General features: G+C 41.6%; 1 protein-coding gene across 1 annotated transcript in view; it reads left to right on the top strand.

Annotated features, from left to right (window-relative positions):
- Positions 1-4,191: 4,191 nt before the first annotated feature.
- Roc1a (Regulator of cullins 1a) overlaps positions 4,192-26,162 on the top strand; it is a 32,251-nt gene continuing 10,280 nt past the window's right edge. Inside the window, exons 1-3 of the mRNA XM_080272196.1 lie at positions 4,192-4,334; positions 22,040-22,067; positions 22,714-22,835. Of these exons, the coding sequence (XP_080128322.1) occupies positions 4,239-4,334; positions 22,040-22,067; positions 22,714-22,835 (246 nt within the window). The 5' untranslated portion in view covers positions 4,192-4,238. The remainder of the gene's footprint in view (positions 4,335-22,039; positions 22,068-22,713; positions 22,836-26,162) is intronic.

Below are 26,162 nucleotides of genomic sequence, written 5' to 3'. Positions count from 1 at the left end.
TGAGCTGGCGAATATCTTCCTCCTTCACTGCCCAGGTCTCACTGCCATACAGCATTACACTCCTATCACATGCTGCATACAAAGACCCCTTAGCACGTAGGGAGAGCCCTCTCAATGTCAGGAGAGGCAAGAGCTCCCTGAACTTCTTCCAGCCACTTCTCACCCTAGCCACAGAGCTAGCTCCAGCCCCACCTCCAGCACACAACATGTCTCCCAAATAACAAAACTCTTCCACACACTCAAGAGATTCACCAGCAAGTTCAATCCTTTCACGTCTGACAATCTCCACCTGCTCACCCCGGCACGCCGCACACATAAAATCAGCATTATCTCGCAGTCTACCTCTGATACCACTACATCTCTTATGCACCCATTTATCACACATACCACACAAGATGGAATTACTTCCCACGCCCTTGTGGCAAACTGCACATGGCCACTCTCCCTCGTCTTTGACTACCGCCACCAACCCTAGATATCATCACTTTTGTTTTATCTGCATTTACCCTTAAACCCTTTTGCCCCATACCATCTCTCCACTTCCTAAACCTTTCCTCCGCCTCCCTTTCATTCTCTGCAATCAACACCAAATCATCAGCATACAACAACTCCCACGGGAGTCCGTTTCTAAAGTCACGTGAAAGGGCTTCAAGTACCATGATAAACAACATGGGACTCAAGACTGACCCCTGATGCACACCAACATTCACGGAAAACTCATCACTCAAATCTCCATTCACTCTCACCTGGGTGTGAAAAATATATGTGGAACAAAAGTTTGATGTGACTGTTTTATGTCCATTACATTAAATATGTCCATTACAGTAGATACGAGTACTTGTGGATGGAGTAAAGAGAAAGTTTGTTTATAAATTGTGAATGGTAGCAAAGAATGAAAGATTTAAAATGTTTTAGCTCAGGGTGCTTGTACATCAAGTATAGTTTGTGATGTTCGGTGGCTTGGATATTTGGATATGCATCTTATGATGACAGATGCTTGAAAGAAAAATATAGATTTGGAGACTGAGATAGAATGTTGGAGCACATGTCAAAAAATTCATATTATAAGTTCTCTATTTTACATTCATATTTACTGTTAAGTTCATAACATATTACAGAAGTCCATATTAATATTCCTTTGCTACCTTTAACCCTTCACCTGCAAAATGTGGGTAAACTTATGCACATATGCAGTATATGTGTTCTCAACTGCAACATGCAAATACAGTCCACCTCATTGTGGTTTTTAATACTGATTAAAACTTGACACTTCAGGAACTGGTGGGGAATTTTTAAATACTGTACATCCAAATAGTTATAGATGATTTGCAAGTTTTTTCTGGTTTACACCAGAATGGCATCGCCTTGGCCTGTACAAGGTGATGTAGTGTACAAATCAACTGAAATCATCATTTATGCAGTGATCCAAATGAAGCCAGCATCCTTGGCAGCACTGTGAGAGTGCCAATCAGCTCACCATGCGGCATGCGTCTACAGTACCTTCCATGTGTCCTGACGGGGGTAAGGTTTCCCCACATTCTGATGTCATTTTTGTCATTACTGTTGTGGTTGGTGTAAGGTTAAATGTTAAGTTTATCAGATTCAATCTGTGCTGAGGTTTGAGGTATATTGTAGTGAGGTTTTTGTAGATTATCTTCTTGAATTATATGCAGATCTTGAGGAATGCAGGACTTCGTCAGGACAGCATGATGGCACAGCCTTCCCTGATGAGAGTTTGTTCATGTCTGCTCTGCCTTAGCGCATGAGACTGGGGCATCCTAAATACTGAGCTTCTGTAACTAACTGGAGTCAGCAGATAGGGTTGCCACAATGTATGATGGAACAGTATATGAACAGATAATAAACACATTTGTTTACATCAGAATGACTGACCATATTACACCATAAGCAACAGTCTGCTGAGCAGTTGACTGAGATCGAGCCTGCTTCTGAGACCTCTTCTCAACAATATATGTGGATGACACATGATTAAGACAATAGGCCTGCACACACAATAAGGGTAAACAAAAGGTAGCCATATTACTTTTGCATTTTCTGTGTCATTAAATTACACTTCATCATGGTGATATGGGTAAGGATGGTGAATATTGGTGATTAGACACAATAAAATTGTAGAAGTTAAGGCATTGGTTATAATGTAGATAACTTACATCCTACCCTACATGAGAGTAATGGCCCGTACATGACAGTTTAGAAGTACTGTATATGGTACATTGCTGTCAAACTAATGTGTTTATGATTTTCTCTGTTTAGTAGTGAGATCCGTGATTACTTATTTAATAAAACATGATACTGTACATACATGCAGAATTTCGAGCTTCCCAACACATTTTGAACTGACAGTATACGGCTATCAGTCCTTTCTTGTGTCACACCAAGTTCTACCCGTGCTGTGCAGCAAGATTTTTTCGTGTTTGAGCTCCTCAATATGGAAATTCAGCGGGCACACCAGGAGGCACAGGAGGAGGACTTCCCTGAAGTGCAAGCCCTCAATATGACAATTCTGAGGGAGATGCTGACCAAGCTGGACGAGATCACTGGGCTTATGCGCACACACAACCTTCTCCCGGGACGAAGCAGAGGGACGCAGCTAATCGGTTGGAGGAGGGGATGAAGTTGTACATGATGATGCTGGAGGAAAAGAAGAGGGCGGCCAGGCAGACTACAATCACTGCCTTTTTCAAACATACCCCCACCACGCCAGCGACCCCCAAACGATCTCCCCAGTCCTCGACGAGCAGAGCATCTCCCCAACCTTCAACCAGCAGAGTGTCTCCCCAGCCTTCAACCAGAGGTAGAGGCTACTCTAGACCCGGTCTCGAAGGGAACCCCAGCTCAGTAGCTCGTGTTCAGAGGACAAGAAGTTGACCCTTGAACACGTAGCATAACACATATTATATGCTTTTTCCATCGACTTCTATTTTATCTTTACTAGCATAATTAAACTGACGTTCAGTTAATGCGGTCATAGAGAGAAACAATTTAAAAAAAAAGTATGTTCTGCACTGCAATAACTTACGGCGTTGCTTTGTTCATACTCTTGGCTAACTTTATACTATAATGCGTAGAGCTAGGCAGAAGAAAATGGTAATATATATATATATATATATATATATATATATATATATATATATATATATATTGTATTATGACACATGTATATATGGAAGCACCAGGGATTCAGGGACAGCTAGCTAAGAAGTGTTTCATGGGGGAGGCGGTGGCTCAATCGGTAGAGAGGTGGCCTGTAGTCCTAACGGACCCAGGTTCGAATCCCGGCTGGGGCAGGGAACAGTTTAAGGATTTGTATTTCATTCAATCAGGCTTTACTGATCTACCAGAAGATCTGCCGACATGTCGTAAAAATACCCCCGCTAATACCAATACACCAGTCCTGTATGAGACAAAAATGGGAGAAATGGAGTTCCCCCGAGCTAAGCCCTGTATTGGACTATATAGCCCCGCTAGGGTTACAGGAGCGAGCTACCACTCCCGGCACGGCAGCCCGGGCGAGGCTCGAACTCACAATCCCCCGATTACGAGTCCAGCGCGCTACCACTGTGCTACCGCGCCCCCCCCCCTGTATGAGACAGCCCTAGCATGTATTCAATATGGACGGTGGGTGTTAGAGCCGAAGTGGTGACATGTAGATGTGAATGGTATGTAGGAGGACTGCTGGGCCCTGATAGCAGGCTGTGAAGCCTATGCCCAGAGTCAGACATTTAAAAAAAAAAAAAAAAAAAAAAAAAAAAAAGGGGACGAGTGCGGGTGTTTCAATATGGCGGCTGTAAGTCACTATCGCTGCGGAGACAGCTCTCCTCCATATGACAGAGCTCTGTGGGCAAGACCCACCACCTCCTTGGTTCCATATGTGCTTTGTATACCATAGCAACAATAAACATATCAGTCAACCATTGTTTGTCTGAATCTGGTCAAATTGCTTTTTATTCCCTCATGGGGTGTTCGTACCTCCCGTCGCAGAGGACCTTTGTTTACCCAATCCACAGCAATCCGATGATCGCTTGAAAGCTAGAAGTTTAGTGAAAATATTTATCCCTTATTGGACACTTATTTGGCTAAAATCAAGATAATTTAAGCAATAAACTAATTTCAAAGTTCCTTCAGTAAATATTTAGCAGCTTATTTAAAGAGAATGGAATCCAGTGAAAATATTCGGGTGGCTCGTGAGACCCTTGTTAGAATCGGTGGCGGAGAAAATGTCAGCGATGGAAGTGGATCCACAGGAAGAAGAAGTTGAGGTGCCGTCCTCCAGCACCTCTAAACAAGACAAGAAGAGGTTTGAAGTAAAAAAGGTAATGTACTAGTGAAGGGGACGTCCATTACGTAGGACAGAATGCATTTCATTTGGTAAAAGAGCAAAAATAAGAAAACATTTTAATAACCATTTGCGCTAATAATACCTTGGCCTCGTACATTTGCCTTTTTAGTTATATGAGAGGAGACTAGGGTCTTGATATGTAAGTGACCCTCTTAATAAACAGAAAGGATCATTTGCAACAGAATCAAATAATATATGATTATTCTCTCAGTTTATGACCTGATTCATGTAGATATGCTAGGGCTTTTGCCAACTCATGCTTTTAATTTTAACACTTTCATTTCATTCTCCATTGTGACTAAATTACTTAGGGTGTTATGTGGGCTTCATTTACGAATATTCTTTATTATAAGCTTTGGTATTTCTTTACCAGACAGGTGTGGCAATTCCAACTATATTCTTACAAAGTCTTGATCTGAAGGAAAGTAATTATGGTAATGATGCAGCACTAGAAAGTGATTGGAAGAAACCAAGCCAACAGTTCACCTTTGGCAGCCTGTAACCAATTAGATATGTTGATTACCAACAGTCTCACCAACCAGGTGCATGAGATATTCATAACTATAGGAAACCTAACAATCCTGCCTGACCTGACCTAACCTATCCTAGACTTACTTTCCCCAACTACGGGGCTTTGCCCCCTAGACCCCCCTTAATTTTAACAATCTACAATTGCCACTTAACCCTAAAGCCCATCAAAAACCATTACCTATCAGGCCAAATCATAGTCTAAGTCCTAACCTGCAGAATTAATCTATCAGTGTATCAATAAAGAATTTGAAAATACACCAGTGGTAAAATATGTGTTTGGAGCTTGGCTGTAAGTTCTGCTTATGAAATTTTTACCAAATGCATGCAGCCTTTCCATATTTTTTATTGAAATGAGTCTTTCACAGGTTACTTGTTATTATTCATGGATTACCACAGCTACTGGGGATTTTTGTAAACTTACCTCTGAAAGCAACGTTGGGTCTGGTTAGTACTTGGATGGGTGACCGCCTGGGAACACCAGATGCTGTTGGCATAACGTTCTCCCTATGTGTCAAGTGGGGTTGGTGGAGGATTAGTGCCCCTCCCTGTAAAACAATTAACTCTAAGCCCTTGGCCACCCCGTTTGGGATACATGGCATCTGGCAATGAATGAAAATGAAAACCTCTGAAAGCTGTAAATGAGGATTTAGTATGCATAAATATTTCGCTGACATCTGCCAGCAGCCGGCCATATTTAACGTTCTTAAGATTCATTTTTAAATTTGAAAGCTGGCAGTTAAATTCAAGTGAGGTTAGGTTGGATTAGGTTTAGTTAAAACATTGTTTCCCATTGCTTTGACTTGAGATACACTGACGCATCCAGCAGAGCAGTGCAGGGCTCTTGTTTGGTGAGCCACAGCTCGCAAATGTGAGCATTTTTCCCCTTCGGCAAACAAATTTTGCATGCAAGTCACCTTTTGGCAAGGAGAAAATACATCCAGTTGAAAACCCACTAAACTACAAAATAAGTAAATCTCACTTAAATGAACAAAAAAGCACGGTGTGATCGATTATTAAGTCTTTCCTTGTCGCCACTGTGAATGTTTTTAAAACCTCATTATATGATTCTAATCATCACAATGTGTAAATAAAAATACCGGTATATATTTATTGCTAGTAAAATATTTTGCCTCATAGTCAATTTGGCTACTAAAAATTTACTTAGCTCATAAATATGAAACCTTAGGAGCCAAATGACTCGCAACCATCGGCAGTTAGCAAGAGCCCTGCAGTGGAATGTGGCCAGTCAGTTCGTCAGTAAACATTGCTGCAGGTGACCTGGCCGCTTCCTTAAATGCTCCATAATAAGTATATTTTGTCTTCCCAATCATTTTTTCCAGTTACTGGTACACTGGAGCAGTTAATAGTGTTGCTTATGTACCAGAATTACTTAACATGAGATCATATTTGTTAGAGTGTAGGTGGAATTGCTGTGCCCATTTGGTAAAGAATTATCAACTGCTCTTGTCAGTCGGGGGAGGCGGTGACTGAATCGGTAGAGAGGCGGCCTGCAGTCCTGATGGACCCAGGTTCGAATCCTGGCTGGGGCAGGGAACAGTTTAAGGATTTGAATTTCATAGAAGCAGACTTTCCTGATCTACCAGATGACCCACCGACATGTCATAAAAGTACCCCCGCTAATACCAATACACCAGTCCTGTATGAGACAGCCCTAGCATGTATTCAATATGGACAGTGGGTGTTAGCGCCGAAGTGGTGACATGTGGAGGTGTAGGAGGACTACTGGGCCTTGGGATAGGCTACTGCCCCCGAGATATAGGCCCTGAAGCCTTTGCCCAGAGTTGGACAAAAAAAAAAAAAAAAAAAAAAAAATGGGATGGCAGTATGTGTGATATAAACAAACCTTTATGTAATTTCACAGGCAGAATTTTAAAAATGTTCAGTATCTTTGGTAATTTATGAAGCATAACAAGTAACCTGTGAAAGACATATCAATAGGAAAAATAAGGAAAGGCTGTGTCTGTGTGGCAAAGAATTAACATATTTTTTTGACAACTTGCTGTTGAGGACAATCATCTATCTATCTATCTATAGCCAGACGCCATAATCCCATGAGGGGTGGCCATTTGACTCTGAGTTATTTGTTTTACGGGGAGGGGCACTAACCCTCCACCAACCCACTTGTTGACACGTAGGGAGCACGTATGGGTTGGTTATATGGTTACCACCCAGCGTTATAAATGGTTTCTTGGCTGACAGGAAACATGAATTAGGAAATTTCCTTTGTATTGTTTGTAGGTCTCCCCAACTAAATCTTCCAATAAAGTAATTGTCAGAAAGGAACAGTAGGTCTCACCAACAAAATTTTCTCCAGTAAAGTAGTTGTCAGAAAGGAACAGTAGGTCTCACCAACTGAATCCTCTCCAATAAAGTACGGTAGTTATCAGAAAGAAACAGTAGGTCTCACCAACTAAATCTTCTCCAATAAGGTAGTTGTCAGAAAGGAATAGTAACGTTAATACTTACCAGTACCATAACTTAATCTGACCTTCATCTGTGAAGGGGCATCAAACAGAGGTGATGGCAGGCACACAAGGCTGATGCGCCGACCAGTTAGATTGAAGCAAGGAAACCAGTGAGTGCATCCATTGAGTCATGTGACACAAATGCAAGCCCCACATCACACTTGCATGAGCAGTCACATCTGAACTTTGAGATTGATTTGATATCAGTTAAAAAATGGCTAGTGGATTTTGTGGCTGTTCTAACCATTATTAGACATTTGTGATTAATTTTATCCATGATGATGATGCAGCTGTTGACTTATTAAAAGATCACGGAGTGTTGTCAAGAGCAGTCGACTGCCCTAACAGTAAACTTCTGCATAATTACAGAAAAGACATTTATAGTACCATGCTTGCTGGACAACCTTTAAGATGGTATGGTTTCTGCATTTTGAAAATTAAGTTTGAACAAGGTGAGGCATTTAATGTCAGGTGAGGGGAGGGGGTCTGATGGGCAAAACCTCCCAGTTAGGATGATGTTTTTTTCTGGTGTTGTTTATTGTGATTTGATCTACTTCTGCTATTGTTTTTATCACAAAACAACAAGTAAGATTCCAGTACAATTCCTGCATTTTGAAGGCTAAGATTGAATGTGGTGAGGTGGTTTATAGTGTTGGGGGTCTGGGGGTCACAGCCTCCAGTTAGGATAATTTATGTGTGTGATTCTGTGTAAATTCTACCATCATTTCTTATGGAAATTAACCATTTTAATCCTTGCTTCCCCACCCAAAACTCACACCAGTCTCATTTTCATTAGAGAAGGGGGGGGGGGGCATAAATTGGAAACAGCTAAATTGCCACAGGTGTGGAAGTTAAATTAGATAGATTCATACCAAAAAAAATCCAGAATAACATAGTCATTATTAAAATCTATGGTTTTCTGAAACAGCAAGTTGACTTTTTTTTTTTTTAATATAACACTTACCTCTCGTATCATTAGGCTACATAGGAGAGCTCCCATGCATATTAGATTTCATTGCACTTATATGTCAATAAATTATAGTAAATGTGATCACAGTGATCATTGAAAAAGTAGCGAATATATGTAATTTTGAAGACATGATTGCCTCCTCTTCATCAGTTTTACATTCTTAATACTTTCCATGTTCATCCTCTATCCACCCTGTCATATGCTTTCTCCCAACCCATGAAGGCTGCTTACAACATCTCTCCTTTCTCTAGAAACTTTTTTACTAAAAACCTAAGAATAAATATCTGATCTATGCAACCTCTTCCCATCCTAAAACCTCCCTGTTCTTCTCCAAGTAATTCCTCTGTTTTTCCCCAACTTTGTTAATGTGTCCTACCATATACAGTCAATCCTCGTAAATTGTGGCAATTTTGGTCTGGACCACTGCCGTGATTTACGAATTTCGTGATTTATGAATAATAACTCTTATGTGAAAAATTAATTTGGGTCTGGACTTCGGCCAACCTGCCCCCAGAGCACCGTACCTATGGCGATCTAGGTACCATCAAACACAAACATACAAATTTGGGAATATTCAGGGCATGTATTAAATAGAAATAAGCAATGTTAAGGGATCTCACGTTAATCCTATGATGAAATTGCACAAGTGAATGGAGTGGGGTGGTGTTGGGAAGAACTTAGAACCTCTCAGCAGTTGTTCTTCCCAAACTCTTTCATCAGCTTTGAAAACTTCTCTCCCTTCTCAACTCGACGATTGAGCACCAAATGTTGACTGTACGACAACGGCGGCAGCTTCTTGATGCCATACTGCTTAGAGTGCTTCACTGGGGGATTGAGAGGGGCAATGGCAGGTAGGAGGCGGGGGGAAGTTGCACAAAAAGGCAGTTAGCTCTCGTACTCCACGGCGACGGTCTGTAGTGTGTGGACTGGTGGGACAAGAACAACAACATGGCGGCATTAGTATCCACACTTGCCACCAGGGATGCATGGTGATTGGTTGTTGGGTCGCGATTTTCAGTTTGAATGCCACGGTTTACGGTTCTCCTCGGAAAAGGCCCACTTGGGTGCCTAGGTCCGTGATTTTCGTGACTTAACAGTGATTTAAGGTTGCCGGCAGTCTGACAGCCACTTAGCCGTGATTTATGAATCCATGATTTATGAACACGCAATTTACGAGGATTGAGTGTGCTTTTCCTGTTATGCTGATACATAAAGATAAGTATTATCTTTGTTGTTGTTGCTCAACCCTGGTCCAACTGATTAACTTCATTCAGAAATACTAATGGTATTGGGTTGTGTACACTTCAGGAACACCTGGGTTTGTCAGACCCAGGTATATAAAAATGCTGTATTTGCACACGTTTCATTTATTGAATTCCTGGATATGTTACAGTTTATAAGGTCTTGTCAATTAAAAAATTAGGCAAATTACTTGTAACTCACCTAACTATACAGGTATATTAAAAAGAAAAAAAGGGAAAAAATATTGATAAAAAATGCAAATTTTTTTTTGGCAGTAGCCATACAAACAAAGAACACTGTGAGCCTAGCAATTCTGTCACAACTTGAGGAATGGAGGTCCTTCATGATGGAAAGAGTGGATCCCACACAGCATAGCTGCAACCTGCAAATGAGGAGAACAAATACACCCTACCTTCTCAGGTACATTTGAGTCTCACAGACCCAAATGCAACTTATGAGGGATATAAAGCAAAAATATGAGAGAGCCGAAAGTAACCCCCCCTACACCTGGCATAGGCACAAAAAGTTAAGAAGCTGCTGAAAAAGATACGGATCCCAGGCATCTAGAAGTTGCTGAGCTAGGGTATGGACATGATCGACCGGGTCTGTCAGACCCAGGTGTTCCTGAGCAGGGTTTAAGCAAATCAGTTGTCTGCATGTAAGCAACTGCCTTTATGTGGTTGTCCCACAGGATCCCTGCACCATTGATGTAGTAGTAGTTATTCCGTAGGCATTCTGGCCAAACAGCCTGAGTCCCTAAGGAAAGCCATGGCCGAGACCGGGCTTTCCCACAGATCTCTCAAGGAGTGTATGTTGTGTTGTTGGTGCAGCCAGTTGTGTGACGTGTAGTCTTCCATAATGTGCTTAATAGTATGGGGTGCTGTGTTGCATCCTGGACAGGCAGTAGCAATGGAGTCATTGAGCCTCTTCTGGTAAGTAAAGAGGGCTGGATGATGCCCACATCTCAGCCTGGCCAGGTGGACCCTGTCCTCACGAGGGAGGTAGGATTCAGAAGGTTGGATATCAGGAGGCTATACGTGCAACTGTGTGTTGTCTTTGAGTAACCAAATGGAGCAGTGAGTGATTTGAGTATGGATATGCATCTGGAAGCTGGTTTTAGGCTGGCGAGGGGGGAGAGATGACAGTATTTTTTATATCGTGTGCTGGGTGTTGTTTTGTTATCCCTTGGTGTGTTTGGATGTGCTGCCATGTAGTGTAGTGGATGGTGCGGGTTTGTGGAGGCTGCGGCAAGAATTTGTGTGCCTGTCATGTCTAGATGATCCTTGACTTAGAGGACTTTGGTTTCTTGGTGTAGGTGGTCTGTAGGTGTAGTAGCGGTGCAGCCTGTGATTATTTTTAGGACCTTGTTCTGTATGGTCTGTAGATTGTTGCAGTGTGTTTTTAGTGAGGTTTGAAGCCCCAGGGCTTGCATAATAGCCCAATCACAGAACATAATATTGTTTGTATACTGTGGTGGTAGTTTATTTGTTGTGTTGTTGTATGGGCAAGTGACCGTAGGGTGTTGAGTCTTGGTGTTAATTTGTTTTTAATGTTTGTGATGTGTTGTTTAAATGACATTGATGTACCGGGTATGTTACACCAAGGATTTTGGGTTTGTGTGTGTGTGTGTGGTAAGGGAGTGTTGTTTATGGCAACATCAGTCTGTTTGTGTGTTATGCACCTACTAATGATGCACTCGATGAAAGGAAAGACACATTTTATGAAAAGTTGCAAGAAGGAGTAGGAAGGGTACCTAGACATGATGTTTTGATCTGCGTTGGAGACTTTAATGCAGTAATGGGCTGTTCAAATGAGGGATTTGAGGCATGTATGGGTAAGATGGGAGTTGGTAGTAGGATGAGTGAAAACGGAGTGAGGTTTGGAAGCTTCTGTCTAGCAAATGACTTAGTCATCGGGGGCACACTCTTTCAGCATTGCAATATACACAAGACAACTTGGGTGTCGCCGTGTGGAAAATATAAAAATCAGATTGATCACATCGCTATCAGTAGGAGGCATAGAAGTTCTCTGCTAGATGTTCATGTTAAATGGGGAGCGGATATTGGTAGTGACCATCAACTCAGCATTGCAAAAATAAGGTTTAAACTTAAAAATCAGAAGAAGGAAAAATCTGGTGTTGGTAGATACGATATTGTTAAGCTTAGAAGGGAAGGAGAAGAAAAGGAGGAATTCAGATTAGAATGCAGAAATAGGTTTTTGGTGTTGGAAACGTTGGAAGAGGGGGAGAGAAGTGTAGGTGAGATGTGGGAGGATGTGAACAAAGTTTTGCATGAGACTGCTGAATGTACGATTGGAAGGAGACATAGCTCCAGGAGAAAGAAATGGATATCAGAGGAAATGTGGGATATGATAAAAAAAGAGAGGTGAGGCTAAATTGAGGAGTGAGATCCAATGCGTTGATGAACAAGAGATTGAATTAGCAAGAGCTGCGTACTGGAGTTTGAATTCAGAAGTAAGAAGGTTAGCTTGGAGAGATAAAAGAAGATGTGTGGATGAAAAGGTTGCAGAGACTGAAATCTTAATAAACAAAAATGATGGACAGAGTCAAAGAATAGCATATGAATCGATTAGAGAACTGAGTGGTAATGCAGGTAAACGCAAGGAAATACCAGTTAGAGACAGGGAAGAAAATTTATTGACCAAAGATGGAGATATTAAAAGTAGATGGAAAGAGCATTTTGAGACAGTTCTTAATAGACCAATACCACCAGAAGAGGATATACCGTCTGCTCAGGAAGATTTAAATATAGAAACAGGAGAGTTGAGGCTTGCAGAAGTGGAGAAAGCAGTAAAACAGTTAAAGAATAATAAGGCACCAGGGGAGGATGGTTTATTTCCGGAAATGTTTAAAGTGGAGGGGGATAGATTAATAATGATCTTGACCAAGCTATTCAATAAGATATGGGTGACGGGGTTACTACCATCAGTTTGGAAGAATGGTGTAATTGTTAAAGTTCCGAAGAAGGGAGACCTGAGTGAATGTGGTAATTGGAGGGGAATCTCTTTGTCACCGATAGCTTTGAAAGTTTTCAGTAGAGTGTTGTTAAATAGGTTGGAGCCAGTGGTTGAGGGTATTCTGAGGGATGAACAGGCTGGTTTTAGAAAGGGACGTGGTTGCAATGATCAGATCTTTATAGTTAGGCATTTGATGCAGCAAGTTAATGAAATGAGAGTACTGTTAAGTCTTTGTTTTGTTGATTTTGAAAAGGCTTTTGATAGTGTTTCGAGAGAGACTATGGGGAAGATCATGAGACATTATGGAATACCAGAGGAGTTTGTGAGGGTCATTATGAACATGCATGAGGACACATTTTGTAAAGTGATGGTTGATGGTTGTCTGAGTGATTCGTTTGAAGTCAAGTCCGGAGTAATTCAAGGTGGTGTTCTATCGCCTTTACTATTTATATTGGTCATTGATTACATTATGAAACGCGTTGGAACAGAAACCGGTGCAGGTATACTTTGGGGAGAGAACAGGAAACTTTTGGATTTAGATTATGCAGATGACATACTTTTGATTTGTGATGGGCCAGAAGAGATGCAGAGAGTGTTGAACTGTTTGGTGAGTGAAGGTCGCAAGGTGGGTTTGGTTATTAATTGTGGAAAAACTGAAATAATCAATATGAATATGAAAAATGCGCAGGAATGTGTAATTGGAGGTATGTTTGTAAAGCAAGTTGATAGGTTTAAATATTTAGATACTTATTTAGCCAAGGATGGTTCTTTGAACTTTGAATTCGAGGAAAGGTTAAAGAAGGCTAATCAGGCAATGGGAATGCTTAAAAATATTTGGAATAATAACAATTTCTCTGTGCATACAAAAATCAAACTTTATAAGGTAATGGTTAGGAGTATCTTAATTTATGGACACGAGTCTTGGTACAGCACAGTGACTATGGAAAATAAATTCTTGGTGTTTGAAAATAAAGCACTTAAAGAATATTAGGAGTTAAGTGGTGGGAAAGGATACCAAATAGTAGAATTAGAGAAATAACGGGAGTGCAGCCGATCGATGAATATGTTAGATTCTCACGATGGAAGTGGCTAGGACATGTGTATAGGAGACAGGGAATAGTACGAGGTACACCAGGGTGGGTGGCACTTGGTAGGAGAGGTAGAGGAAGGCCAAAAGAGACGTGGGTGAGGACAATGAGACGGGAAGCTGGAGATGAGTGTTGGGGAGATCTTGAGGAGTTAGCACAAGATAGGATGTGGTGGTGTGAGTTCATCGAGGCCCTATGCATCCCCGAGGGTGCCACAGGAAATGATTGATTGATTGATTGTGGAATGTGACTATGTTCTGCTATCCAGTTTGTGAGAAGGGTCACTGTAGATTTGTGTGGGGCTGTTGTGAGTCTGTTTTTGGTGAACCATTTATGTAGTGTGCTGAGGTGAGGTTGGAGGATGTATATGGCTGTGTTTGCATTTTGGTGTGTATGTGTAAGTGTTATGTTGTCTGCTTAGGAAGTTATGTGTATTTGTGGTGTGTGGGGTGTAAGTATGTCGTGCATGTGTTGGTTAAAGAGTGTAGGGGACAAAACAGATCCTTGGGGGATGCCATTTGTGAAGTTTCTGATGTTCGATGACTGACTGGCAAATGTTGCATGTGCACATCTTCCCACTAAATAGTTTGCCAGCCGTCTTTTTATTTTATTGTGCATATTTGTGTTGAATATTTTGTTTGTGAGGTTGTAGTGGGGGATGGCAATAAAAGCTTTCCTAATGTCTAGTGTAACAAGGAGTGTTCTATGTGGTGGCCTGACTGAAGTGATGCTATCAAAAACTCAATGTGTAAGGTCTGTAAGAAGAGTGTTTGTGGAGTGTAGTGGCCTAAAGCCATGTTGTGATTGGGCTAGTGGTGTGTGAGGTGTAACTAGTAGTACCAGGCATTCAGTGACTAGAGGGGGTGCAGAGGAATGTGATGGGGCACTGTGAGGAAGGTAATGTGGGTTCTTTGTTGGGTTTGGAGATAGTGATGCTTCCAGATGTTGGGTATTATGCTGTGTGAGTAGCTGTAGTTTGTTATATTGGTGAGTGCTTGTATGCCTTATGGTCTGAGGTGTTTAAGTTGCATGTTGCTTATGTTGTCTGAGCCACAGACAGATGAGTGCTTTGCTAATTTTGTGCTTCATCTGGTTGTCAGTGAAGGGTCTGGGTCTGTGGGGAAGTGTCTCTTGCGTCGGATGACACGTTGGTCGTTGCGGTGGAGGTTTAGATGGCTGACGTGTGAAAAGTGATTTATGAGAGTGTTTGCATGTTGTTTGCTTGAGGATATGGTGTATGTTGTTGTGATGGCAGCGTGTGATTGTGTAGCGTTGCTGTTGAGAGTGTGATGCCGTTTAGTTTTTGTAGAGTTTGCTGGTGTTTGTTTTGTGATCAAGTGTTTAGAGATAATTATTCCTATTTAGTGTTTGCTGCTCTGATATTTTATTGTTTATTTGAGTGTTGAGTTCTTGTATTTCTTGTACGGTGTTTTGTGTATGGGGTGTTGGGGAGTGTTGTAGTGTGTCGTATTGACTGATGAGACTTCGAATTTCTGGTGTGAAGTTGGGGTTGTGTCTCAGTTGCCTGTAGGGATGTGTCTTTTGTCTGCGTTTTGAATAATTATAGTGAGAGTGTGCATGGCGATGTTGATGTTCATGATGGGTGTACTGTTTAATGTTTCAAAGTGTTGTTCTGTTTCAGTTGTAAAGGCCTCCCAGTTAGCTCTCATATAATTAGTGTATGTGTGTCTGTGGTTAGCTGGGATGATTCTGCTTTTGATAGTGGTAATAATTGGGAGGTGGTCAGAGCCAAGGGTTTTGACCGCTCCAGGATGTTGTGGGGGTGAGGTTTGGGGAGCAAAAGGTGGTGTCTGGGGATGATGGGAGGAAGAGGGCTTGGTGTGGGATATGGGTATGTTGATGGAGATTGTTGAGGATGAAAAGATTATCTGTTCGGGATTGTAGTACCACCCCTCTGTCTGTGTCAGAGCTGTTGACATGCCAGGGCAATGCCTTGGCATTGAAATCACCACCCAGGATGATGTTGGGTATGTTAGTGATGTGGTGTATTTGGGGAGAATGAGTGTGTGGTACTGTGGGTGATGACTGGAGGGGAATGTATGTATTGGCGATTGTTATGTGTGATTTGTTGCCATTGGGTACCGGTATTTTAATTGATTGTATTTCTGTTGTTGTGTCATGTGGGGGATGAAGTGATTTTGTGTGTGCACTAGTACCAGAAAAGTTGATGGATTGGTGCACCAGGGTGATGAGTCCACCACCCTCACCATCAGCCCAGTCTTGTCTGATGGTGGTGAAATTATGAAATGTAGGTGTTTTTTGTGTTCTGCGTAGTTTTGTTTCTTGTAAGATGGCAGTGTGTATGTTTTGTTATTTGATAAATTGTGTGAGTTCTTGTTTTTTGGTGTTTATGCCATCTATGTTTATTTGAAGAATGTCAATGTTGTGTGTATGATGTGTGTTGGGTGCTGCAGCATGGGGGGGAGGTGGGGATGTGGGTGGACAAGAAGGAATTGGAAAAGGTTGTGATAAAGGTAAGGGTTGGGGTGGATTAGATTGGGGTGGAATCTGAGGGGTTGGGGGATTGGTTGGTGTGGAAAGGATTGGTGAGTTAGGCTGAGGAGGTGTGGAGGAAGCTGGTGGGGGGTTTGAGGATGGGGGTAAGGAACATAAGGAGCAGATCCAGGTGTTTGTATAATGTTCTCCGGGTGCAAGGGTCGTGCAGGTGAAATAGGTCCAGTTCTTGCAAGAATTGCACTGAACTGAACCCTTTGTCTGTCGACTCGAGTGATGTTTTTTGGGCATGTTGGACATACAGTATGTATTTGTTGATGGGTCCTGGATTGCTTTCAGTGTCACCGGCTAGAAGTCTTTGAGAAATGACCGCTGAAGAGTCATTTCTCAGTGAAGAAAAGAGAGTTGCGTATGTTTAATTGAGAGATGTGGTACTTGCCTAGGCGACCAAAGCCACTCCTGGGTTCTCGGGCCCTGTGAGGGGCTGGAGGGGTTTGCAGTTGTTTGGCCCCCATGCTGTCCTCCTCCTTCGACAGCCTTAGGGGGGTGGACCCACGACAAAGATGCCACCGCTTCTGGTCCCCATTGATGTTGTTCCTCGGTCTTCATGTGGCATGTGCTGAGCTGTTATCCATTATATGTTTTATAGTATGTTGTGTGGGCCTATTCTACAAGCTGGGCATGTGTGATCAGTGATTCCACCTAACCCAAATCTAAGCTGGTAAGCTGAGGAGGGCCAGGTGATGTCCTGTGGGTGGGTATCAAGAGGGAGGCTTGTAGTAGAGTGATCTGACTGAGGTGCTGTATTGCCTAGCTCATGAAATTAGTATGTATTAGTTTCTTCAGTACTAGTGTTAGAATGTCTGGAGGTGGCATATTGCTGTAAAAGGTTTGATAATTTGTGTGGTAATTGTTTTCTGCGCCTAGGTGTTTTGTCTCTTTTGTGTAATAACATGGGTGTTATTTAATGACACAGGCTGCTGCATAGAATTGTGTGCCCCTCGTATAAAGGTAGTCTCTGACAAGAAGAACTTTTGTTTCAGAGTATAGGTGAGCTGTGGGAATGGTTTCGACACAGCCTGTGGTGATGCATAAGGTGTTGCTATGTACAGGTTGGTAGGTGTTGTTGTGAGTTGTAGATAGGATGAGAGCCCATGCTGGGGACATAGGTCATCACTGATGTATTGTGTGGAGAGTAAGGAGTGTTTATTTTAACTCTGGCTCTGTAGTTGCCCAGATTGCACTGAGTCTGGAGGTACACCACCTCTTGACATCTTCTTGTACATGGTCCTTGAAGGTGAGTCCGATGTCATATGATACCTGGTACTCCAAGGATCTTAGCGGAGGGATTCTGTTGCACACATCCTTGGGCAAGTGTGATGGGAGTACCTGTGTTCATATTTAACCCGCCCCATCCCGATGTTTTCTGGGCAGTGGTACGCCCCAGTCCCGACATTTTTGGGCCTTTTTTTTTTAGGCTCAAACATTCGCTTTTGGTGAGAAACATCGAAAATTCATAGAGAAATCGCTCACCTGAGGTTTAAAATACTCCATCCAGGTACGAGTACCTCCTTACCTGACTGAGTTTTCTAACAGGCTGGCACCAAAGAAAACGAGTTCTGTGGGAGGGTAACTATTTTATCCACTCATAAACAGTATTTATTTATTTACTTGGTACGAATTTATATGTAGTACAAGAGTATATTGGTTTTCAAACAGTAATATAGGCATTATAAGCATTGTTTCACTCACTAACTCATCACCATTCATGACCTTTTTTTCTCACATTACCTGATCATCATTTCTGACTGTTTCTTCCTCTAATGCTATGTAAACTTTGTCCTCCACATTGTCATCGATTGGGGAATCACTCTGGCCCTGAATGTCTTTATTGGCCAGGTCACTGGTAACAGGTGAATTGCCGAGACAATGGCATGCAGGGGGGGGGGGAGGTTATGCAGTGTAAGGCATTGTCCCTGCTTAGCATCTTGTAGAGGAATACAGGAAGGTGTCCCGTGTATACGTGCCAAAAATCACTCGTGAAATCACTCGCGAAAATTGAAAATTGTGCAAATTAGGGACCTTGCAATGTTGCCGCTTTAATGTATGTCTCCGGGATATGAGTGCACATCATGTGAGGACGTGAATTCACGTCTCTGGGACGGGGCGGGTTAATGTTGGTGATGAATGTGGTGGTGGATTTGGCTGGGGTGTTTGTCAGCCTGTTGTCCCCGACCCAAGTCTGGAGTGTGTTGGGTAATTCCTGTTGCATTGTGGAGGCTGTGTGTGCAATGAGGTGTGTGGTTATGATGATGATGTCATCAGCATATGAGGCAGAGCTTGTGGGTGGTTGGGTTGTGGGAATATCATGCATGTATAAGTTGAAGAGTGTGAGTGAGAGAACAGAGCCCTGTTAGAGCTCTATTTTGGGAACTTTGTGTTTTTGTTGTCCTGCCCTGGAATGCAACTTGCATGTCTGCAAGACAAGTATTGGTAAATCAGTGTTTGTTGTTGTTTTCTATGTCTGTGTTGTATGTCTTGGTGATTAGTTTGCATCAGCAGATGACATCTTAGGTTTTACAAATATCTGATTGGAGAAATGTTTATTGTGCAGATGCAGAGTTGATGCCATCTGATGTTTGTTGCCTGATATTAGTCTGTAAGGTGTTTGTAGAATGGAGTGTTCTTAATCTATGTTGTGAATGAGCAAGGGGGACTTGGAGTGTGAGAAAAAGTCATTCATTTATTTTGGATCATGTGCTAGTGTAATGCGTCAGTATGAAGAAGAGATTTTGGGTCCTTGTTTGATTTAAGTACTGTACAGTAGGATCTCGCCTGTAATATTTAATTGGTGCCAGAAAAACGCCATTATTAGTGAAACAGTTATTTGTGTGACGTTAAAATTCACATATAGGCTAAATGGTTTATTGGTGCCACCACCCCAGGACTTTTACCCATTTTTCCCATTTGAAGCCCCCCTATCACTACTTTTTTTTAGTTGAAATAATAAGATTAGTTATTAATTCGTCATGTGTAATATCAAACTCACCTTAAAGGAGTTAACGAGGTGTTTGGTGTGATGATTGTTCCGAGGCTTGCACATGGAGGCTACTGCGACGCACCCCCAACCCCTCGCTGGCCACGTCCCCACTCCTGCCTCTTGTGCCTGGGTCACCCACTTTAGTCAACACTTCACCAAACCCCACAAAGTCAAAATCTTCAGGAAAGCCCCCAATGTCATCAATGTCTTCATCTACTCGACTCCTCTCTGTTGTTCTTCCTTGGCTCGCCAGCGTTGTGAAAGAAAGCAAGTGATAAGTGACTGATGGTGGGCATTCACTCAATTGTGATACTGTTTCTGGTATTTTCTTGAAACTTGATGTACAAGTCCATTCATTAGTCATTAATTCTGATGGCTGCACTCTCTCCGTCTCAGCAGACTTGAGTTTTGGCAGGAGTGTCGACCAGGCGTGAAATGGTTGATAAGTGACTGATGGCAGACATTCACTCAATTGTTATACTGTTTCTGTTATAATCATGAAATTTGATGTACAAGTCCAATCATTAGTCATTAATTTTGATGGCTGCTCTCTCTCTGTCTCAGCACACTTGAGTTGTGGCAGGAGTGCCGACACTGCATTTAATGGTTGCCGTTATTGTATCATTCTGGGCTTTGACGAAGAAATTTACAGCCTATCGAATGTTATATTTCTTTCATAATGCAGCAACAATCATTATGGCGGGGTTACAGGTACAGTATGCCAGGCGGAGCATTGGAGGTGGAAGAGATGGCGGTGGGCAAGTCAAGGGAAGTGGCGAGGGGAGGATCCTCCACCCTCTCCGCACTACTGTTCACATTTTTGGCAATTTCCTGTTTTTCTTCTTGTTTGTCAGTTTCATTCTTCATCTTGTTATGGACATATTTGTAGTATAACAACTTGGCATTCGCGAAATAAATATTATTCAGGTGAATCCAAACGTTATTTTAGAAACTGGGTATCCATTCTAACTTACTGTCATTGCTGAAAGCATTATTGTCGGAACTGTTATTAGTGAGAACTTACTGTACTGTATAGTGATACTTATTCCAAGTTTTTAAATAGAGTGTACTGGGAATGCTACAGTGCACATATGAATAGTTGTTAATGTTTGTCAGGACCTGGATACCATTTGGTCCTGTTCTTGTAGAGTCAGAGTTCTTTGTTTTCTTGATGATGATATGTGTCTGTTCTGGAGTTAAAGATGTGGTAATGTGATCAAGTGGAAAAGACTGCCCATGTCAAGAGCCCCCACCTCCGACTCCATGCATGTTAATGTTAAGTGACTTGTGCTTGTGATGTGGTTCTTAAGAATTTTTGCATGTTTTTTGCAGGAAGGGATGTGTTGGGTGTTGGAGGTGATGGCTACAGTATGTGGGTCTTGGAGGTGCATGATTGTTGATATAGTGATACTGTTAAGTATTTTGTCAAGTTGAGAGGCATCTGTGGAGCGATACTAATTTTGTTGTTGATCGCATCGTTTAGTTCTTGACCCTGTGATAGTGTCTAGGGTGTACAGGAGAGGGAAGCTCTGTTAAAGTCTGTCGCATTGTCTGACATGGCAGTGTAAAGTTTAGGTTGTAATTTCTTCCTGTTGACTTGGGGAATGTGGTGTTTGTCTACTTTAAGTATGATGCTGTTTAACTTTGTAATGTACCCATTAATGTTGGTGATGGATGTTGGTTTGTGTACTGATGTGTTCTGTTTCTTCAGTGAGTATTGTCTAGTCTGCTCTCTTATTTTGTTAGTAATACTCATAAGAAAGTCATATTATAGGGTTCTTTGTAGGACATACAGTGGGTCCACCTAAAGTCTATTTCCATGGTTCTTAAGTGTTTAGGAGAGTCAAGCTTCCTCCCCAGCATTTTGAGCTATCAATCCTAACATACCAAACAACAACCTTAGTCATAACTAACCTTGCCAGTTGTGGCCAGAATAGAACAAATCCAAATAAAATTAAGTATAATTAACCAAAGACATCATGTGTTAAAAAGCATTCCAGCAAGTCCACCCAGTCTGCAGGACTATATTATTTTGTATAGTTCTCTCTGAGAGATTAGATGAGTAACAGTGCTATAATGATAAAAGTTTTCTTGGCTGAATATGATATGCTAACATACTATCCCTCTATAATCGCCAAGTGACAGGAATCTGGACTAACCAGAATTATTTAGTTTTTCACAATGGAATTCGTAGTGTGTACTGTACGTGGCTATGTTTAGTGTTCTAGGCTGGTTGTTTGGAGCAAGGAAGGCACTGCTTGTGTCTGTACACAAGCTTTGTAGTTTACAGTGGTATAATACTACTGCATGTCTCCATGCAGTAGCTCATGCATTGTACTGTACTGTACAGTATATGAATGTGTCCAGAACCTGTCTAGAGGTATATACAGTAATGTCGCATAACATTCCAGTATGGATAGGAAGAACTCTGGTACTGCCAGATGGAATGCAGTTTAGAATGTTTGAAACCATGCTGTTATCTACAATAAAGTTCATTTAGTAGAACAAGGAATACATAGTCTATGTTGCTGTATACCACATAGCTACATATACCCAAATTATATTTCTTGGCCATAAGACATGACCAAAAAAGAAAAATGAGTATATGTCATATGGTTGTGTATACCCCCCATTACAGCACTGATGAAAAGTCGCTCTAATGGTTTAGAAATGCATGAGAGTTATAGTAATGGAAGACTTCTGTTTGGGTATGCAGATCTTGGGACATTTGATATTCACTTTTGTAAATATCCCTTGTTCATTGAGTACAGTGTAGAAGTAACTTATATCATTGTACAGTAATAGTTTATCAATTTCAGGTGATCATATTTATAGTTGAACTAATATGTCAATGTATTTTGTTTGTTTCAGTGGAATGCAGTGGCTCTGTGGGCATGGGGTAAGTATTGCTACACAGCGGTAATGTAGAATTCTATCTATCTATCTATCTATTGCCAGACGCCATAATCCCGTAAAGGGGTGGCCGTTTGACTTTGAGTTACTGTACTTGTTTTACGGAAAGGGGCACTAACCCTCCACCAACCCACTTGTTGACACAGGGAGCATGTATGGTTTGGTTATATGGTTACCACCCAGCGTTGTAAATGATTTCTTGGCTTACAGGAAACCATTTGGCTTGTCACTCAATGTAAAGCCATCTGTAAAGGAAAGAAAAGCAATAAGAAGTGACAGGAAAGATGGGAGAAATAAGAAGAGAGGAGAGCAGGCACAGAAAAAGAATGATAAAGACTAAGGAAGAAGTAGGCAGCACAACATCAAGTGAGTGGATGATGGTCGCCACCACCTACCACTAATGTAGAATTGCAATGGAAATTTTATCAATACAGTGCAATACATGACAGCATAAAGTTAAAGGATTTCAAGTACGGTAATACAAGTGTTCAATATTTATACAGTCCTGTACTTTAGTTTGCAGAACTATATGCTCATGAGTATACAAAACCAAAAATGCAAATAAGATATGAGATATCGTACTCTTGTCTTGGTAGACATGTAACTTATTTCATTCACAATCTTTTTCCCAGATATCGTCGTGGACAACTGTGCTATATGTCGCAACCACATAATGGACCTTTGCATAGAATGTCAAGCTAACCAAGCCTCGGTTACTTCAGAGGAGTGCACTGTAGCCTGGGGAGTTTGTAATGTAAGTATTTTATGTAGGTGAATTGTCGTTCATTTAAACAGGATTGTTATTCCCCCTTCCCCCCTACATTTGTGTGTGTGTGTGTGTATTTACCTAGTTAACCTAGTTGTGATTTACAGGAAAGGAGCAATGCTCGTACTGTCCCATCTCGATAACTAGTAACGTCCAACTTGGTTTTCAAATCGTGAATATCCATGACATATATCACTTCTTTTTCCAGGCTATTCCATGCTTCAATAGTTCTGTAAGGGAAGCTGTATTTCTTTATGTCTGTTGCATGTGGTCCTTCTCAACTTTTTTCCATGATCCCTCGTTTTTCTTTCGTCTCACAAAAACAGGTCCTCCCTATCAAGCTTCTCCATTCCCTTGGATGCTCTATACACATTAATCAGATATCCCCGTATTCTTCTTTTTTCTAGGGTTGGAAGATTTAGTCTCAACAGTCATTCCTTGTACGGTAATTCTCTCAGCCTGGTACCATCTTCGTTGCTGCTCTTTGTATTCTTTCAGTCCTTCTTATATCCTTCATTTTATTTGGTGACCATACCACTGCTGCATATTCTGGCCTTGGGCAAATCATGGATACAATCAACTTTTTCATCATCTCTTCATCCAGTTAAGTAAATGCAACTCTTATGTTTCTATCTATCTATTGCCAGGTACCTCAATCCCGTAAGGGGTGGCCACAAACAAATCGCCTCCATGTCGCCCTGTCCCCTGCCTTTTCACTGCCCTGCTTCCAGCTCACACACCCCTCTCTCAAATACCTCTCCATTCCATCCATCCATCTCATCCTTGGCCTCCCCCTCCCTCTCCTCTCCTCCACCTTTCTCACATACACTCACCTTGTCAGTCTCTCACTCTCCATCCTCTCCACATGGCCAAACCACCTCAGAGTGTGTTTCTCCTAACGCTTCCTATCGCATCCACACAGCAATGCTCCTTCATTTCTCCATTTGTCAGTCTGTCTCTCCATGTGACTCCACATGCTCCTCAGAAATGACTCATTTCCACTGCTCTCATTCTTGACCTCTGTCCCTCCAACAAGGTCCAAGCTTCACTTCCATACGTTAAGAGTTGGTATCACAATACTGTCATGTAGTAACTTTTTCACTTCCACCTTCACTTCCACGTTTCTTGTCACTTCTTTCAGGGAACCAGCAACCTTTCTGCCTTGTTGTACCCTTTCAAGCACTTCATCCTCTAAACTTCCATCCTTACTCATCACACTACCCAGGTACTTAAAAGCACTCATTTTCCATTTCCTCCTCATCCAACCTCACTGTATATTCTCTGACTTCACTTCTCTCAAAGACCATAACTTTACTCTTCCCTACATTCACCTTTAGAGTCTATTTCTTACACACACTCCCAAACTCATCCACCAAACCTTGCAGCTCCCCTTCGTCTTCACTTAACAACACAGTATCATCTGAAGTCAACAGTACAGGGTGTTTCCAAACACTGCCCTCTCTCATTAGGACCTCTCCAACATCCACTGCCCTACCTTGTATCTCATTTATAACCCCATCCATATACAGATTGAACAACCATGGGGACATGACACATCCCTGTTTCAATCCAACTTTCAAATAGAAAAATTCGCTTAGTTCACTGTCTACATGCACTGCAGCTTTAGCACCCTCATGCATACTCTTCACGGCATTCAACAACTTCCCATCTACCCCATGTATTCTTAATACTTCCCACAATCCTTGTCTATCCACCCTGTCATATGCTTTCTCTAAATCCATGAAGGCCGCATACAACTTCTTTCCCTTCTCTAGAACTTTTACACTAAAGATCTGAGAATAAATATCTGATCTACACAACGTGTTCCCTTCCTAAAACCTCCCGGTTCTTCTCCAACTAATTCCTCTGTTATTTCCCTAACTCTGTCAATAAGTATCCTACCATATACTTTTCCTATTACACTAAGAAGACAAATGCCCTTATGATTACCACATACTTCTTTTTCCCCTTTTCCTTTGTACAGGGGAATAATTATACCTGACTTCCAATCCTCTGGAACTCTACCCTCCTCCCAGGCCAATCTGCACATCTTCCACATCCATTCTACTACTATCTCTCCCCCATGCTTCAGCATTTCATCACGCACTTCATCAGTTCTTGGGGCTTTCCCCATTTTAACTGTCTTCATCGCTTCCACAACTTCCATCCTACTGATTTCTTCCTCTCTTCTCACATCCCTCTGTTTCCCAGCCATTCCCCAGCCACTTACACTCTCATTACTTTCATTATCAATGTTCAACAATTCCTTAAAGTGTTCTCTCCATCTGCTCACGTTTTCTCCCTTCTCCACTAGTTATCTACCATTTTTCTCATTCATTCCCCAGCTAACTTCTTTGGCACCCTGTCTAACTCTCTTTACCTCTTTCCAGAATATTTTCTTACATTCCTTCCACTTGACACTTAAATTCCTTCCAAATTCCTCATCCATTCTCTTCTTACTCTCTCGTACTAATCTTTTCACCTCTCTCTTCCTCTCTACACAACTCTCTCCTCCGTCTCACAACTTGTTTCACGCCCCTGTTTCTTTTCCACTCACTATATGCTTTATTCTTTTTGTGCCACAGCCTCTCTCAACTCTTCATTCCAAAAAGTTATATGTTATGTATCTCCGGTGAGCCTCATTATGTGATTTTCCCATGAAAGGTTCTCTAAAAACAGTACCCCTAAGTCTTTGTCTTCTTTCATTTTACTAATCCATTCTTTCCCCATTCTGTTTTTTCCTGTTTGTCTCTTTGTACTTGTTCCAAATTCCGTTACTTTACGTTTGTTCACATTGAACTGTATTTCCCACCATTGACTCCATTGAGATATCTTATCAAGGTCCATTTGCAGCTGTTTATAGTGTTCTTTTTTTTTCACTTTCCTTATTAGCTTAGTGTCATCTGCAAATAGACTTATATAACTATCTATTCCTTCCACCATATCATTTACATAAACCAGGAACATGACTGGTGCCAACTCTGGTTCTGCATGTACACCACTAATTACTTAATACCACTCCAACTGCTGGTCCTTTACGACTATTCTCATTTCTTTGCAACACTCCGACCTCTGGTCCTTTACGACTATTCTCATTTCTTTACAACACTCCGACTGCTGGTTCTTAATGACTATTCTCATTTCTTTACAACACTCCGACTGCTGGTTCTTTACGACTGTTCTCATTTCTTTACAACACTCTGACTGCTGGTCCTTTATGACAGTCCTCATCTCACCGTCCTCCGAAAAAATCTTTCATCCACCTAAGTAATGCTCATTTTAGACCTCCTATGTGTTCAAGTTTCCACAACAATC

Source organism: Coenobita brevimanus, chromosome 50 (genome assembly GCF_032717465.1).
Source record: "Coenobita brevimanus isolate Jiangsu-jjx chromosome 50, ASM3271746v2, whole genome shotgun sequence".
NCBI lineage: Eukaryota > Metazoa > Arthropoda > Malacostraca > Decapoda > Coenobitidae > Coenobita > Coenobita brevimanus.
Note: the sequence above shows the minus strand (reverse complement) of the source record. Positions and strands in the feature narration are given on the sequence as shown.